The sequence below is a fragment of the Pungitius pungitius genome, unplaced genomic scaffold (assembly GCF_949316345.1).
Source record: "Pungitius pungitius unplaced genomic scaffold, fPunPun2.1 scaffold_151, whole genome shotgun sequence".
NCBI classification, from domain to species: Eukaryota; Metazoa; Chordata; class Actinopteri; order Perciformes; family Gasterosteidae; genus Pungitius; species Pungitius pungitius.
The window spans coordinates 1-16122 of record NW_026909830.1 but is presented as its reverse complement, the minus strand read 5'-3'; the positions used below and the strand labels follow the sequence as shown (position 1 = coordinate 16122).

The 16122-nt window shown below is 53.7% G+C and overlaps 2 protein-coding genes across 3 annotated transcripts; one reads left to right on the top strand and one right to left on the bottom strand.

Annotated features, from left to right (window-relative positions):
* The first annotated feature begins 106 nt into the window (after positions 1-106).
* Positions 107-10255, top strand: ppfia3 (PTPRF interacting protein alpha 3). 2 transcript variants are annotated; one of them, XM_062560398.1, is made up of 22 exons: positions 107-239; positions 760-843; positions 1044-1175; positions 1528-1590; positions 1698-1777; positions 2120-2294; positions 2567-2766; positions 3006-3231; positions 3606-3742; positions 3873-4027; positions 4105-4204; positions 4300-4381; positions 4858-5058; positions 5378-5443; positions 5742-5768; positions 5854-6029; positions 6148-6245; positions 7349-7524; positions 7664-7732; positions 7829-7994; positions 8467-8525; positions 8663-10255. In XM_062560398.1, exons 1-21 carry the CDS (start codon positions 141-143, stop codon positions 8517-8519), a joined length of 2565 nt encoding a protein of 854 aa, XP_062416382.1. In that variant the 5' UTR covers positions 107-140; the 3' UTR covers positions 8520-8525; positions 8663-10255. The 2 variants fall into 2 exon arrangements, with proteins under 2 accessions (XP_062416382.1, XP_062416381.1); XM_062560397.1 differs by having other exon boundaries at positions 2540-2766.
* An 877-nt stretch (positions 10256-11132) lies between these two features.
* LOC119220522 (beta-nerve growth factor) lies at positions 11133-12356 on the bottom strand. Its single transcript, XM_062560399.1, has one exon. The coding sequence runs from the start codon at positions 12339-12341 to the stop codon at positions 11133-11135; it is 1209 nt and encodes a 402-aa protein (XP_062416383.1). The 5' UTR covers positions 12342-12356.
* Between the last annotated feature and the right edge of the window lie 3766 nt (positions 12357-16122).

Here is a 16122-nt window from a genome sequence, read left to right as displayed (position 1 = left end):
TGTGTGTGTGTGTGTGCGCACGGCTGATGTCGCCCTCGGTGCGACCCTGAGTTTCACCTGCGCTCCCGTTCTACCCCCCCTGCTCCCCCCCCCCCTCCGGCAGGGCGAGGAGAAGAACCGGCAGCTCCAGGAGCGCCTGGATGACGCCAAGCAGAAGCTGCAGCAGACCCTGCAGAGGGCCGAGACGCTGCCGGAGATCGAGGCCCAGCTCGCCCCAGAGAGTGGCGGCACTCAACAAGGTGTGTGTGTGCGTGTGTGTGTGCGTGCGTGCAACAGCTGTACACAATCAGATGAAAAACAGTGCAAGCTTCACCTGACAGCAGCCATATGTGCAGTCACACACATCTGTGAATCAGAACTTGTCAGACGACGGGTGAACGAGCAGAAATTTGCATCCGTGCGTTCAGCTATTCGCTCCTCGCCGCGCGCCCCGACACGTCGGGAACCAACCGCACGCCGCGTTTCCTTTCATCGCTTTTGTGTTAAAAAACCTCCAGCATTCCTGCGACTACACAATGCTCCCCCATGCCGTTTAAGAAAAAAAACGACTCCCCCCCGCCCCCGGTAGCCCGAAACTGTCAAATAGTCGTCATTACTAGTTGCGTGTCGGGGCAGGAGCCCCCCGTGAGAAGAGCCACCGTCTAACGCCACGCGGAGATGTGTACAGGCACGCGGCTAATTGGTCAACAAGGCCGTTTCCTTTTGAGTTCACTTGTACCCCCCGCCCCCACGCCCCCCCCCCCCCCCACGATCACTCAGGCGGAGGAGCGACACGGGAACTTTGAGGAGCGACTGCGGCAGATGGAGGCGCAACTGGAGGAGAAGAACCAGGAGCTGCAGAGGGTGAGTCACTCCTCTCTTTGTCAGCGTCCACAAAGGCGCTGATTTTCTAAACCCTCGTATTCGGTCGTTTCCATTCAGATACCAATCTCTGCGCGTCGCTCTCAGTCGAGCAGAATGCTCGTTATTAACGCCCACCTTCGTTTCTTTCTTCTCATTCGCTCTCACCCCCCGTCTCTCACGACCCCCCCCCCCCGCCTCAGGCGAGGCAGAGGGAGAGGATGAACGACGAGCACAACAAGCGTCTCTCCGACACGGTGGACAAGCTCCTGTCGGAGTCCAACGAGCGGCTGCAGCTGCACCTGAAGGAGAGGATGGCGGCGCTGGAGGAGAAGGTGGAGCAAAACGCCCTCAGTCCCACGAACCACCCCGCGTGCCCCCCCCCATTGGCAACACAAACTCACCACGTCTCGATTAGTAAAAAGTGCATTTCAAACTCAGAAGAAACAAGAAAGTGCAATTCCATCAAATAAGCACTTTTAAGTACAATTAAAGTGCTACAGTTGGTCAGTTTGTTAGTGTTTCAGTGGAGGTTTAGTCTGAAGAGGTGTGTCTTTAGTTTAAAGATGTAAAGTCTCTCTCGGGGTCCGGGTGTCATCAGAGAGCTCCTTCCACCATTTCTCATTCAGAAGATTGTGTTGTTTTTTTTTTACTTCACCGCGATAAAGCGCCTGCTTCCTCCTGCAGAACGCGCTGTCCGAGGAACTGTCCAACATGAAGAAACTGCAGGACGATCTGCTGGCGAACAAGGTGCCTCGGAGTTGAATCCCTTCGCCCTTGCAGTATTTTCTTGTTATTCATTTTTTGACCGACTCTTATTTCATTTGCCCCCCCCCCCCCCTCCCCCTGCATTCCAGGACCAGCTGATCGCAGAGCTGGAGCGCCTTCAGCTGGAGTTGGATCAGCTGAGAGCGAGGCCCGGTGGCTCTTATTCCAGGTTCGTCAGCATTTGGACGTCGTAGACGTCAGCTTCCCGATCCGAGGCCTCCAGACACACACACACGTACACACACACACGTGTTGACTCAGTGCCCAAACACACACACACGATCCAATTAGCACTTTCTCATCTGCAAGTCTCGACACCTACGTCCCCTTTGGTGGAGGGTACGCTGCACCTTTACTCGCTATATGAAGTTTACCGGCGAGGCTCCGTTGTGTATTTTTTCCGTGTTGCACCGTCTTTACCGATGTCTCCCTCGCCCGCGGGGGGGGGGGGGGGGGGGGGAGTGCTGACCACCCCGTCTTATCTCTCGTACCGTCCTTCCTGCCTCCCCAGTCGCTCGCTGCCGGGGAGCGCTCTGGAGCTGAGGTATTCCCACCACGGGAATGGCTCCCTGCCAACTGGCTCGACCGCTCACCTGGATGCCTTCGGTGGCGCGTCCGCCGGGGGGGGCGTGGTCAGGCGGAGTCACCGGGCGCGTTGGAGCTCCGCCAGAGAGGACTCCACCAAGGTGAGAGTCTGCTGTGACGTGACTACCAGCCCAAACAAAAGCATCTACTTTACACCTCTTGGAAGCATCTGGCTGATTTTCTATTAAACAAACACTGGTTTTTATTATCAGGAAGTGGGGACAGATGTGTCCCCTCTGGACTGTGGAGTCTGAGTTTTGATGTTTGTTGAAATCCTTTCGTCCTGATCCTCTCTGACAACAATGAAACCTAACATGACGTGCCATTTTGTCTCATTTCATGGAAGAACCACAGTACTACTCTCTGTGTGCAGTACCCGGACTGGGAGAGCGGGGCTCTGCTGGGGACCGGGTTCGACCCCGGCCTGGACGTGGGCTGCTCCGACGACGATGACGACGGCGGCGGCGGCCCTCGGTTCGGCTCCGAGCTGCTCTCCCCCAGCGGGCAGACGGACGTGCAGACCCTGGCCATCATGCTGCAGGACCAGCTGGAGGCCATCAATAAGGAGATCAAGTGAGGCCGTGTTTAGCTTGTTTGGGTCACAAAGGGCTAGCGGTTTCCCTCTGTTTCCAGTCTTTACGCTAAGCTAAGCTAACCTGGCGACTCGAGGAATGTAAAGAAAAAGAGAATGCTTGTTTTTTAAAAAATGTTAAACTTCTCAGATCTTGTTCGGCGCATTATCATGTCGCCTTGAATGTGCCTCCCCCCCCCCCCCACGCCACCCCTCCTTTTGTTTTTCTCCCCCTCCACAGACTCATCCAGGAGGAGAAGGAGAACACGGAGCTCCGCGCCGAAGAGATCGAGAGCCGGGTCAGCGTGGCGTTGGACCCTCCGTCCTCCCTGGGGAGGGACATCACAGGACGGGGCTTCATCCCCTCGTCCATCACGTCCTCCACCCTGGCCTCCCCCTCGCCCCCCAGCTCCGGACGCTCCACCCCTCGCCTGTCTCACTCCCCGGCCCGCGAGACGGACAGACAGGTGCTGACTCCATTCCGGCGTTAACCTTTAGCGCTTTCTTGACCCCCCACCCCCTCCCCCGACTCCCCCCTCTCCCCTCCGCCCCACTTCTCCTCCAGACGGTGAGTCATGTAAAGACAAGACCAGTGAATCACGCAGACGGGGTCAGGGGGAGTTCAGCCGTGATGCCGGGCGAGACCGATTCGTGGAATCTCCGGCGGTTGGAACCCGACGCGCTGCTTCCCAGAAACGGGGAGGGGGGGGGGGCCGCGGAATTCAAAAGATGCGGAGAAGAAAGTGTTAAACGCAGCCAAACAAAAAAAGCCGCTTCCACTTTGCGGAGATGAAGCTTCATTTCGAGTCGTGACCCTCTTCCCCCCTCTCGGGTTCCCCAGAACAGCAAAGACGAGGACCGCTCCCTGGCTCTTCTGGACCACGCCACGCCTCCCCCCACGCCTCGCGCTCTGCGGCTGGACAGGATGACCCTCACCCACCCGGGCGCCATGCTCGACGACCCCCGGGAGTTTCGCAGGTAAATCCGACGCGGCGCGGCCTATTGATCACCGTTCGCCCCCCCCCCCCCCCCCCCCCCCCCCCCCCCCCCCCCCCCCCCCCCCCCCCCTCCCTCGCTGATTTCCTCCCCTTGTCCTCCTCCCACTCAGCCTCTCGGCAGACGGCAGCAGCTCCAACAGCAGCCAGGATTCCCTCCACAAGTCCAGTAAGAAGAAAAGCATCAAGTCGTCCATCGGGCGACTCTTCGGGAAGAAGGAGAAAGGACGGATGGGCCAGCCGGGCCGGGAGGGATCCGCTTCTCTCGGTAACCAGAGGGAGGCTTTCGAAATATTTTGTTTCCGTGTTATCCGTCGATCTTTGACCTCACCGCCTCTCCTCCAGCGTCCACGCCGTCCGAGGAAATGGCCTCCGGGGACCCGATGGGCCTGAACAAGACCGGGACTCTGGGTCCGGCAGATAAAGACCGGCGCAGCAAGAAGAAGTTTGTGAATCATGAGATAACTGAGATCTCCCTTTTAGCTGCACCCAACGTGTAACGCTTCCCCTTCCTCTTCCTCTCCTTCTTCCTCTTCCCAGGCATGAGCTGCTGGAGGAAGCGTGCCGCCAAGGCCTCCCCTTCGCATCCTGGGACGGACCCACGGTCGTGTCCTGGTTGGAGGTACTGTGCCTGTTGGATGTTCAACAAGTGGCCGTGTTAACTGGTGACAACATTACACGTAGCAGCAGTAACCTGTCAATCACAGTTACCCCCGCCCCCCGAAGCATGAGCGTCGTGCTGTATGGACGAAGACTTGAAACTAGTTTTACTGAGGGAATAAATCGGCAGAGAAGTGGAGTCATTTTCCCGTAGAATTCTATACAATTAAACTTGTTTTTGCAACCAGATGCTCAAGCGAGAGAATGCGAGTTTTGCATCGGTTTCGCTCGGTAGAACCGGGTTCTGCCGCCTGGCAGCAACGGGTGCTGATAGTCATCAGTTAATCCAGCAGCACCGGTGCAAGCTATCAAACGGGTCGAGTACCACCGGGCTCATTTTCTCTGTCTTTGAATTTCTCTACAAGAACACAGGCCGTGGTTTTCTCCACCGATCACATGTCACGTTTCCTTCTGTCGTCCGCCCCCCCCCCCCTCCAGCTGTGGGTGGGAATGCCGGCCTGGTACGTCGCCGCCTGCCGCGCCAACGTGAAGAGCGGCGCCATCATGGCCAACCTGTCGGACACGGAGATCCAGCGGGAGATCGGCATCAGCAACCCGCTGCACCGCCTCAAGCTGCGGCTCGCCATCCAGGAGATGGTGTCCCTCACCAGCCCCTCGGCGCCGGCCAGCACCCGCTCCGTGAGGAACCGGACTCATTCAGACCAAATAAGAGAGAGAGTCATGTGAACGTAACGCGGAGCAGATTCTCGAACCCCGCGGGGGGTTTTGCAGCGCTTTAGTTCCGCCTCGTAACACAACTCGACAAAAAACAAAAGCTCGTACTGCGACAAAAAAACAAACCAGATGTTGAAAAAAAAACCGCACACAGAGACCGTCTTCCCACGGACTGTCGTTGCCTCGCGTCTGTTCTTTAACAGCAGGAATCCTATCAGCCAAGTTCTACATCGTGGATTCCCTCATTCGGTTCATTTCGTCTGACCTTTTCTCTCGTTCCCAGTCGACCAGCAACGTGTGGATGACCCACGCCGAGATGGAGTCCCTGAACGCAGCCACCAAGCCTCCGGTTAGTGATGTTCCGTCTCCTTGATGTCATCGAGGACCCAGGGCCGAGTGTTGAGCTTCTCCTTCTTCTCTCCCTCTGGTTTCAGTGTGAACTGCTTCCGACTAATTACCCGTTCACTAACACGCTGTTCCTTCCTTTTGTCCTCATTTGCTGCTGCTGCTCCACCGCTTCGCCTCCCATCATCTCACCATCCGTCCTACCTGCTCTTGACCTCTTGACCTCCTGACCCTCCCCCCCCCCTCCTTCCCCCACATCTCTCTGGCTCCGTCTATCTATGCCTCTTCTCTCACCGCTGCAGGAGCTCAAGGAGTTCAGCTGGGATCAGGTAAGGATCCACTGAGAAGTCACCATTAGAATCAGATTCACCGTGGTGGCGTACTAAGGTGTCGACCCCTCCCCCCCCCCTTCAGATACTGGCCTACGGCGACATGAATCACGAGTGGGTGGGCAACGACTGGCTGCCCAGTCTGGGTCTGCCGCAGTACCGCAGCTACTTCATGGAGTCCCTGGTGGACGCACGCATGCTGGACCACCTGACCAAGAAGGAGCTGAGGGGACAGCTCAAGATGGTGGACAGCTTCCACAGGTAGAGTTCCCATAGCCGGTCATGTGGGGTCACAGGTGTTGGGTAATGCTTCCGCCCTCGTTTAAACCGTCTACACCCCGCCCCCCCCCCCCCCCCCCCCCCGGCTCTGTCCTCCCAGGGTCAGTCTGCATTACGGCATCATGTGCCTGAAGCGGCTCAACTACGATCGGAAGGAGCTGGAGAGGAAGAGAGAGGAGAGCGTCCACCACAGCAAAGGTGAGGCGTCTTCTTCTTCTTCTGTGGTCTGCTAGTAGTAGTTTCATGCTGCAATAGAGCCAGCTGCAGGGCCACTGGCCTTACTTTGTTTGGACTTGGGGGGGAAAAAAGACATAAACTATTACTATTTGTACATGGAACAAATTAAGAGGTACTTTTCACATAACACACGGAACAATAATTAGACACAGACCCCAAAAGTTACCTTTGATCTCCACTGCCTGGAACATGTTGGGAACCCCCCCCCCCCCCCCCCCCCGCCGCTTATTGTGTTTCCAGAGACCGCAGCTTTCTCGTGCAATTTGGGCTGGATAACAATTACATTAATGTCAACGGGATTGGTCATTAAACAGCCCCCCCCCCCCCCACAAAAGCTCTCGCTCTCCCACATCTGCACCTCGGGTTACACATGTTGTACATTTACAGTAGGCCCATCCCTGCTGATTTCCTCCTTCCCCAAATCGCTCATCAGCACGAAAAAGCAAGCGGAACTCCCTCAGAGGACCATGCATGTTACATAAGGAACTCCCTCAGAGGACCATGCATGTTACATAAGGAACTACCTCAGGGGACCATGCATGTTACATAAGGAACTACCTCAGGGGACCATGCATGTTACATAAGGAACTCCCTCAGAGGACCATGCATGTTACATAAGGAACTACCTCAGGGGACCATGCATGTTACATAAGGAACTCCCTCAGAGGACCATGCATGTTACATAAGGAACTCCCTCAGAGGACCATGCATGTTACATAAGGAACTCCCTCAGAGGACCATGCATGTTACATAAGGAACTCCATCAGGGGACCATGCATGTTACATAAGGAACTCCCTCAGAGGACCATGCATGTTACATAAGGAACTCCATCAGGGGACCATGCATGTTACATAAGGAACTCCCTCATGGGACCATGCATGTTACATATAGACCTCCATATGTAGTTCCATGATATATTGAAACATGAATAAAATATTGCCTCCCCTTCTTCCCTCCCCCCCCCGCCCCCCTGGCCCTCTCACCCACTCTATCTCCCTTTCCTCCTCCCCTCCTCTCCCTCCTCCCTCTACCTTCCTCCTCCCCTCCTCCTCTCCCCTCTCAGACGTGATGGTGTGGTCCAACGAGCGCGTGATGTGCTGGGTGCAGACCATCGGCCTAAAGGAGTACGGGGACAACCTGCGTGAGAGCGGCGTGCACGGCGCCCTGCTGGCGTTGGACGACACCTTCGACTACACCGACCTGGCGCTGCTGCTGCAGATCCCCAACCAGCACACGCAGGTGAGGAGACGCGAGGAAGCTTCGAGGAGGTCTCTCCTCATCATCTCCCATCTGAAGTGAAAGACCATCTACTTCAAGCCAAGGTTTCACACACGATGGTCATGAATCTCAACGCTTCCACTTCACCTCCCTCCCGCAGGCCCGGCAGCTCCTGGAGCAGGAGTACAACTCCCTCATCTCCACGGGGACCGAGAGACGACCCGACGAGGTCAGCGCGCTCAATCGAGCTCCCGAGAGGTGTGAAAATAAACCGTGCTGATAATAGGCGCCCGACCCTGACCCCGACCCCTTTGACCACCTTTAGCAGGACGGAGCGAAGACGTTCACCCGCTCGCCCTCCTGGAGGAAGATGTTCCGGGAGAAAGACCTCCGGGGCGTGACCTCCGACTCCGCCGAGACCCTGCCCGCCAACTTCCGTGCCTCAGCCATCTCCACGCCCTCCGTTACCCTGAGAAAGGTGCAGAGCGACGGTGAGTGCGACCCCCTGCGACCTCTGACCCCCCTGCGTCCTCGTGGCCTGGGCCTTCGAGTCTCCGTTTACACGCTTTCATAAAATATTTACAATAAATTTGCAACGTTGAAGATGAACTCAAAATGCTCAGAATACGTTTTAATTATTAAGAATATAGTGAACATTTTGAGAATAAATTTAAAATGTTGAGAAGCAAATTCATGAAATAGATGAATCTTCCTCCTCGTCCCTTGTGTCTAAAAAAAAGCCTCTAACAGAAACATTATATAAGACTGGTGCCGCTGGGGGGGGGGGGGGCGAAGCAACCGACAAAAACACGGAGCCGCTTCAAAGCACAGAGGAAGACGATTATCTCTCATTCCGCTTCTTAATGGGATGCCTGTGGAAGGTCACTGCGTGTTTGAAGATAATAACCCCCCCCCCCCCCTTACACCCCCGCCACCCCTCTCCCCTCGTCTGTGTCTCCACAGCCAGCTCCGGCGCTCGGGGGGAATCCGCCTCAGTGAGGACGTACTCCTGCTGAGTCGAGGTGAGAAGCGTCCCACAGCCGCTGGACACTCCTGCGTGTGTGCGTTTGTGTGCTTTTGTGTGCGTTTGTGTGCGTTTGTGTGCGTTTGTGGGTTTGGGCGTTTTGAGTTGTGAGAATGACACATTTTCTCTCCTCAGGGCGCTGACTGGATTTGGGACTAGAGGACCTGCTCGCTCATCCACGAGGGAGAGGAAGGGAGGGGGAGGGGGGTAGGGGGGGGGGGGCAATTAATAAAACCATCTCACTTTTTAAATGAATCCATCAGTGGGACCATCCTGCAATAACAGAAGCTAAAGGAGCGGAGATGGACGTGAAGGTTGAGCAGGAGTCTCTGTGTCCCTCTTCCTGTCCTTCTGTCTTTGCTCGTCCTCCGTGTCTCTCTCTTGCTCGGCGCCGACTGTTGGGCTAATGAAGACAAACCTGGTGTTGGTCCGGTCCCCCCCCCCCCCCTCCCCCCCCCCTTCATTCCTGTCGGTGTCTGCACACAATCAGCAGAGTTGGCAAAATCAGGGCTCATTTTCCTCCTTTGAGAGGAAACCACTCGCTGCCATTTCTTCTCTTTACAGTCCAACGTGTCGCCTTAGAACTTCTGCTCGGACACGGGTGGTTTTCATGGGGGGGGGGGGGGCACTGTGCACGTGGGGGCAGGAAGTCCACAAAGTGTGCTGGTACCACTTCTTGAAAAGGCGCGCTTAGTTTATGCAACGAACGAAGCGGGCTGAGTCAAAAACTGAGAGGTGAGTTTGACTCTTGGACTTAAAGGGGACGTCTCCCCCTCGGATGCTTTGATCTTTCTAACATTTTTTTAGTTTTATCTGAGCTGACCCCCTCAGTAAAAAAGCTGCTGATAAAGAAATGATTAGGGAGGGAGAAAAAAAAGAGCTCACAGACTTGTGGAAAAACTTTAAATGAACCTCTTACTCCAAATGAAATGATCCTTTATTAACTGCAGACTTCAGTTACTGAGGAGCTGCTGTAGAGGTTTGACCTCATGACATTAGACCTCATGAGGGGTTTCTGACATTAAAATCCTTTAAATTTAAATGGGCCGATTAGGGGGGGCGCTCTCGTATACGTCCTGATGTCTTATCCCAAAGTGGCACCAGCTCCTCCTCCTCCATCAGGGCCTGGTGTCGCCGTGACGACAGGAGGGTCAAACAGCCGGTCATCTTACTGCACACACAAGCCATAGAAACCAAGAGCTCTCTGCGCGGGGGGGGGGACAAAACCTTTAGCCTCCGTGTTTACGATGCATGTCAAACAAACGACCTGAATACATTCTTTTTGGTGGTGAAGATGATATAAGGTGTCTTTAATATATATATACATATATATATCTGTATGATAAACCCACTGGGGTTGGGTGCCTGGGGATCAATTTGTAAAATGTGTGTATTTTTTTTCAGTTGTATTTCTTATTTTTTACGATATCTATTTATTTTTCTTTACGTACGTGTTGGATAAACGTGTGTGCACGTGTTCCGTTGGCTTCATTTTGAACTGGTTTTAAAAAGTAAATATTGAAAATGCTCATTTAAATACGCTACTGTGTGTGTACATTTTTGAGAACAAACAATTGTGCAACGATTTAACAGATTTCCATGAACAAAGTGATAGTGATACAACTTGAAAATATAGTCTGGAAAATAAACAACGATGATGATGAAGATGATGATGTAAAAGACTAAATAAAGCGATCCTGGTGGATCTGCTGATCATCGCAAACTTTCTCCGTTCATTCATTTCATTCTTTGCCTCCAGCAGCTCGTCTCCATGGTGACGAGGTGCGTTTAGGTGCTTTTATTTATTCTACGCCCTTTATACTCCACTACGCTTATTCAACCATGTGCATCAGTTGTAATGGTTTTCTTTAAATGCGGCTACTCTTACACGTAAGAATACTTCTCACCAATAACACAAAAAAAAGATAATTAACTGAGTACAAAGATCCTTTATTACCACATTTTGGTTAACGAACAAACCAGCAGGTGGTGAAGCTACCTGGTTCCAGGTGTCACTTACAAAAAGAGTCACAAAACATCAGCCTGAGTGAAGCCTAAGTAAAGTGTGCCCCCCCCCCCAGCACGTTAGGGGGGGGGGGGGGCAGTAACACGGAGCCTCGGTAGGTGGGGCTGCTTCCTCTCGCAAGCCGAGCGCCCCCCCCCCACCCCCCCCCGAAGGCTGGAATTATCCTCAGACACTGGAGAGACCTTCTATAAATACACAGAGCTTCATACGTAAAGGTATACTGGTGTCGTATATATATATATATATAAAGGAATATATTAATATCAGGGATATACACATGCTTACATACTAATACAAAAATAACTTAGATTATGAAAGACGAATCATACAAAAACAGCAAAATCTCTATAAATGACAGTTTTCCCTAAGATCTAATAAGATTGAGGTCTTGTTTGTTTCAAAATTCCTTTGAAGTTGTGGTCGAGGGAGGGATGGCAGGGACAGAGGGGGGGGGGCAGAGAGAGAGGGGGGGAAATACCCAAATCCATCTTGTTAAAGGAAGTGCACACAGAAGGCTGTTGCAGCTGCTCTGGTTTGTGTCACTCAACGCCCCCCCCCCCTTACCCCCCCCACCCCCTCTCAGCCTCTCCCCTGCCTCGTTAAGACCTCCCTCCCTGCCGCCTGATTGGCTCTGGACAGCAGCACGCAGACGCAGGACGAGTCGATGCGGATCCACCTCCACCCGGTCCGGTTGTTGGCGTCTCTGGTGAGCGCCCGGACGTACGACTGCTTGGCCTTGCACTCGCTCACCCACTGTTTCCTGTCCACGCCCAGGCAGCCGGCGCCGGCCACGCCCGTCCCAGCGGGCCTCGCCGCCGCCGCGCCGCCGCCGCCGCCCGCCACCCTCGGACGGCCGCCGTTGCCGAACTGCTCGGCCTCGCGGCAGCGCGTCTCGTAGAAGTACTGCTTGAGCGGGCCCGTCTGGGTCTGGATGTCCTGCAGGACGGTGACGTTCTGGCTGTGCGAGTCGATGGCCGTCTTCTTGTCGGTGACCCAGGCGCTCTCCGCCTCGCACACCGACTTCTCCCCGCGCCGCCGCTCCATCGGGTGCGAGCGCTTGTCCCTCCTGGCGGGACGGGCCGCCTCGGCGCCGCCGCCGCCCGCGGAGTCCGCCCAGCTCGGAGTCCTGTCGATGGCCCGGTCCCCGTGGCCCTCGACGTGCATGTCGTCCTGCTCGCCGCCGTCCCCGTCCTCCTCCAGCAGGCCGCTCTCCAGCATGAGCAGGAGAGGCGGGTGCTCCGGGGGCGACGGCGAGGGGGAGAACAGGACCCGCGGATGCGCGTCCAGAAACATCTCGTCCAGCCCGGCCTCCAGGTTCAAGCTGGAGGGGGAGTCCCTCGGCCTCGTCGAGGGAACCGTGGGGCCCGGCCCTCGTGGACCCGCGGGACCGGCGGCGACCTTCTGGGTCCTCTGGTCCACGCCGCTGGAGGACTCCGGGGGAGAATCGTCCCGGGAGACACGCTCGGCCCCGAGTGTCCCCCCTTCCGTCGGAGCGTCCGATCGGTCCGCCCCTCTGAGCGCGGACGCCTCCCCGTCCGCGGAGGGTTTCGCGTGACCCCCGCGGCTTCGGGGGCTCCGTCTGTCGCCGTGGCGACCGGGGGAGGCCGGCGCGCCGTAGTCCGTCTGCGAGGGGCGAGCGGCCGGGTCATGGCGGGTCTCCGCGGCGGGGTCCAAGCCGGGCTCCGGCGTCGCCGTCGTCGTCGTCGCGGCGGCAATCCTGGACGCGGGGTCGTGCGGGAATGGCAGGGCCGAGGCAATCACCATGGCAACCAGGGGAAGCCAGTGCATCACTCCCAGGACGTATCAGCTGGCGAGCAAACAGACGGGTGGTTATTTGACAGAATGCTGAGTACCTGCGTGTGACGCGAGGCGCGTTAATGGCGGCTCCACGGCGCCCGGCTTTCAAACCTCAGCAGCAAAAAAATGGTACCAAGTAAAACCTGCCCTTCTTTTAAAAGGCGTATTTCTTTTGTTGAGCTTTTCCCAGAAAACGTCTTTGAAAAACCCGGTTTAACTCGGATCGACTTGTTAAAACTCACAAAGCTGCGGCGGTAAAGCGTAGGTATTCTAATGGATCACACCTGTGCTGTGGGGGCGGGGGGGGGGGATGTGGGTGGGGGGGGGGGTTTGGTTTCATTAGAAAAGATGATGCCTGAACACGACATAATGGATCCGGTTCAGCGGTCTGCATTCATCGCTCTTGTACAGCAGCCAGCCTTCGTGATTCAAACTGATTGACAGCTGATTCTGTCTCTAAAGAATATCAAAATACGACTAATACGATTAAGGAGGTCGACCATGTGACTAAAACGTTTTAGGCGCTTTAGGGATTAAACGACGGAAAGATAAAAGGCTGTTGACTGATTTCTATGATCAGCCAATGACTTTAGTCACATTTCAGGCAGAAACTCCCAAAACATTTCATCATTTGTGTTACTAGCATGTGAGCATTTGCTTATTTTCCGTGTGTCATGTTACAATAAATTGGATTTATCTTTGTGTTTCTGACAGAAAAAGCATTTGTCATTTCGAAGAACATAAAATAATTAAATTGACATTTACGAGATAGAGAACGTGTTTGTGCCTTTTAACTATTTTTAACGGGATTATTTTACTACATAAATGTTACGGTAACTATGTGTAAAAATACTGACGAGTCATTACAGCGACCGAACGTGACTCGAATCAAACGCCCCTCGTCTGACATCATCGGGACGGAACATGAATCACGGGCCGGGTCGAGGTTCACCTGTGACTCACCGCAGACGCCACGCCATCGCGTGAAAGCAGTGAGTCTGTGTGTGTGTGTGGGAGGGGGGGGGGGGGGTCACTTAAGTTAAAATGGACAGAATGATCAGAATGTCAGAGATGCAGCTTTAGTGGGGAGGCGCCTTCACGGTGAGAGGGGGGGGGGGGATGAGTGTGAAGGAGCGGACGTCACTGCTTGTTTTGTTTGCTCGAGGGATCATCGGTGTGTGTGTGTGTGTGTGTGTGTGCGTGTGTGTGTGTGTGTGTGCGTGAACGTATGAATGAGTGACAGAGAGAGCCTGCCGGAGACAGGTTGTGTGCACTCGGCGGGGCCACACCCTCTGACACGATGCGAAAAGGTTGGGTCGAGGTATCACTCACGCACTCGCCTCGTGAGGGGGGGGGGAGGGGCCTCAGAGGGGCCCGGTTGTCATGCCGACGACAAATATCAACGAAAGTGACCGCAGCTTCCTGTTTGCCTCGGGCTGTTAACGCGAGAGCAGCGTATGTGTCTCTGAGTGTGTAAAGTTATAAAGTAATTCAGGAATAATATAGATTTATTGTTCTACATAAAATATTCATACATAGAAGTCGTTGATAGAGACCTGTCAATCACAAGTTATCTCCGCCCTGAAGCACCATTATTAAATGAACATCATGCTGTATTAAAGGAGACTTGAAACTAGAGACTGAAGCCATAAACTCATGTTTACAATGTTTAGAAATCAAGAGTCATTTTTCTCATAGACTTCTATGGGAGCAGAGGAGTCGCCCCCTGCTGGTCAATAGATGGAAGGCAGCTTTAAGACACTTTATGGTCAGAACCCCCACCTGGTTAAAACAAGCTTCAAGGGTTGCTGTTCAAAGAGATAAAATAATTAAGCTACGTCAAAGCGTCTCAACTAGACTACTGGAGGTGAAGTCATGTGATCGGCATCTCGCTTCCTTCCAAACCTAAAGGAGCCGACGACAGGCCTCTAAGTGGTGTCTTTGTAGAACAGCAGCAGCACTTCATCTCCACGCTCCATTTGCTGCATTGACACGCATCATCTGGGGCTCCCAGCGAGGCACGACGAGGACCTCTAAACCCCCCCCCCACCACCACCACCATCACCTCCAGACAAACACACACACGCTCTCTGAATAAATAAAAAGGCCTCACCTCACAGTGAATAAAACCGCAGCCGACACCACACACTGGTGTTAAAGCTAATCTCCACCATGTCCTCCATTCAACAGGCAGGAAGCGAGCGTGTAAACACGCCAAACTAAACCGTGACATCAGCGGCGAGGCCCCCCCCCGAATTACTCGGCGGCAGCATCCCTCAAGGGGACCGGAGACGTGTTAAAGAAAGTGTGCGACACGGTAACATTCCAAACAGGATACGAGGGGGACGAGCTCGGGAACATTTTTAAGTGACAGCCTGAGGCGGATCCATTTCCCTTTGCTTTTAACAAGTAAGTCTTACTACACCCCCCCGACCCCCCCCTCCACGAACCACTGCTCCATCACTACGCCGGCGATCCATCGTCACTGATTGTGCATGTCACTGCTTTTCTTACTGTGAAGCACGTTACTCAACATTTTTATACATATTAAAAGTGTCTTGACATATTTTCTGTGCTGCAACTAACAATTATTTCTTTTTAAATGATCGATGTAGTGATTCTTTCGAAATATGAAATATTAAAAACTCCTGCCGACATCCTTCCTGTCGATCAACTGACTTCTTAAAAGAATCGTCTCGCTCTGGAACAAATAAAATTCTTATTATTTAAAACACAGCAGCCACAGAAAGAAGAACAATGAGGGAACGAGCTTTTGTAGTAAATCTGCCCCCCCCGGTGGCAAAGTGGTTCCTACTCCTGTTCTGGGGGGGGGGGGTTATGCTACAGAGGGCTTCTGGTTGCAAGGCCCTCCCCAGGGAACGGATGCCATACAGCAGCCACACACCTGGCAGACGCTGCCGCGCCATTAGCCCCCCCCCCATTATAACAGAGAGTTAATGCACTCTGTGTTAGTGCTAACATAATCCTGATTTACTTCGTAGTCCACGGGGGGGGGGGGGGACAGTAAAACAAACACACGCAGGTAAATGTTTGTCCTCTCCCCGCTAAAAGGCCACGCGAGCGCTCGTTTCTCTCACCTGGACGGGCCGCATTAAGCGCGGCTCCGTGATTCCTTCAGAATAAACGCATGCGCCCGTCACGTGGGGGTCTTTCCTGGCCTATCATACCCTGATAACACGCACACACACACACGCACACACACACGCGCGCTCAGGTGCGACGAAACTAAAGTACGTTTGGTACAGTTTTAAACTTTTATTTTCCCGCTGCTCCATATATTACATTATATTTCATTTTTTACTACACTACAACCGATTGCTTTAGTTTACTTCAGATACACAACACATTAATTATGACGTAATAGTATAACACGTCAACAGCTGCCCAGCAGATTAAGTATAAGGTAATTAAAATAAACTCCAAAACTGTCAATGCAATAAATGCTGTCAATGCAATAAATGTGACGCTGAAATGTTACTTTGGCTTTTAGTACTTATTTGTACATCTCATATATTCATGTGTTCTAACACACACAGACCTCCCGGTGTGATTTATGAACGTACAACATGCAGACACCAGCAGCCGTTTTTTTTGTTGTTTTTTTTCCTCCTTGCCACCTGTGTGATCTACCTGCGGGTTTGGAATGTGATTCGGTAGCGTTCGCCTCACCTGAGTGACTGCCAACCACAACAACCCCGAGAAGCAAAACTAACCGAAAACGTGGCAGCTCACCAACGAGGCTGCAGGGGAG

Coding starts and splice junctions, on each gene's coding strand:
- ppfia3 (XM_062560397.1), top strand. CDS start 141: ATGACGCCAAGCAGAAGCTGCAGCAGACCCTGCAGAGGGCCGAGACGC. Junction 1,778..2,119: donor CCCGGTGGCTCTTATTCCAG/GTTCGTCAGCAT, acceptor CTGCCTCCCCAG/TCGCTCGCTGCCGGGGAGCG. Junction 7,995..8,466: donor GAGAAAGGTGCAGAGCGACG/GTGAGTGCGACC, acceptor GTGTCTCCACAG/CCAGCTCCGGCGCTCGGGGG.
- LOC119220522 (XM_062560399.1), bottom strand. CDS start 12,341: ATGCACTGGCTTCCCCTGGTTGCCATGGTGATTGCCTCGGCCCTGCCA.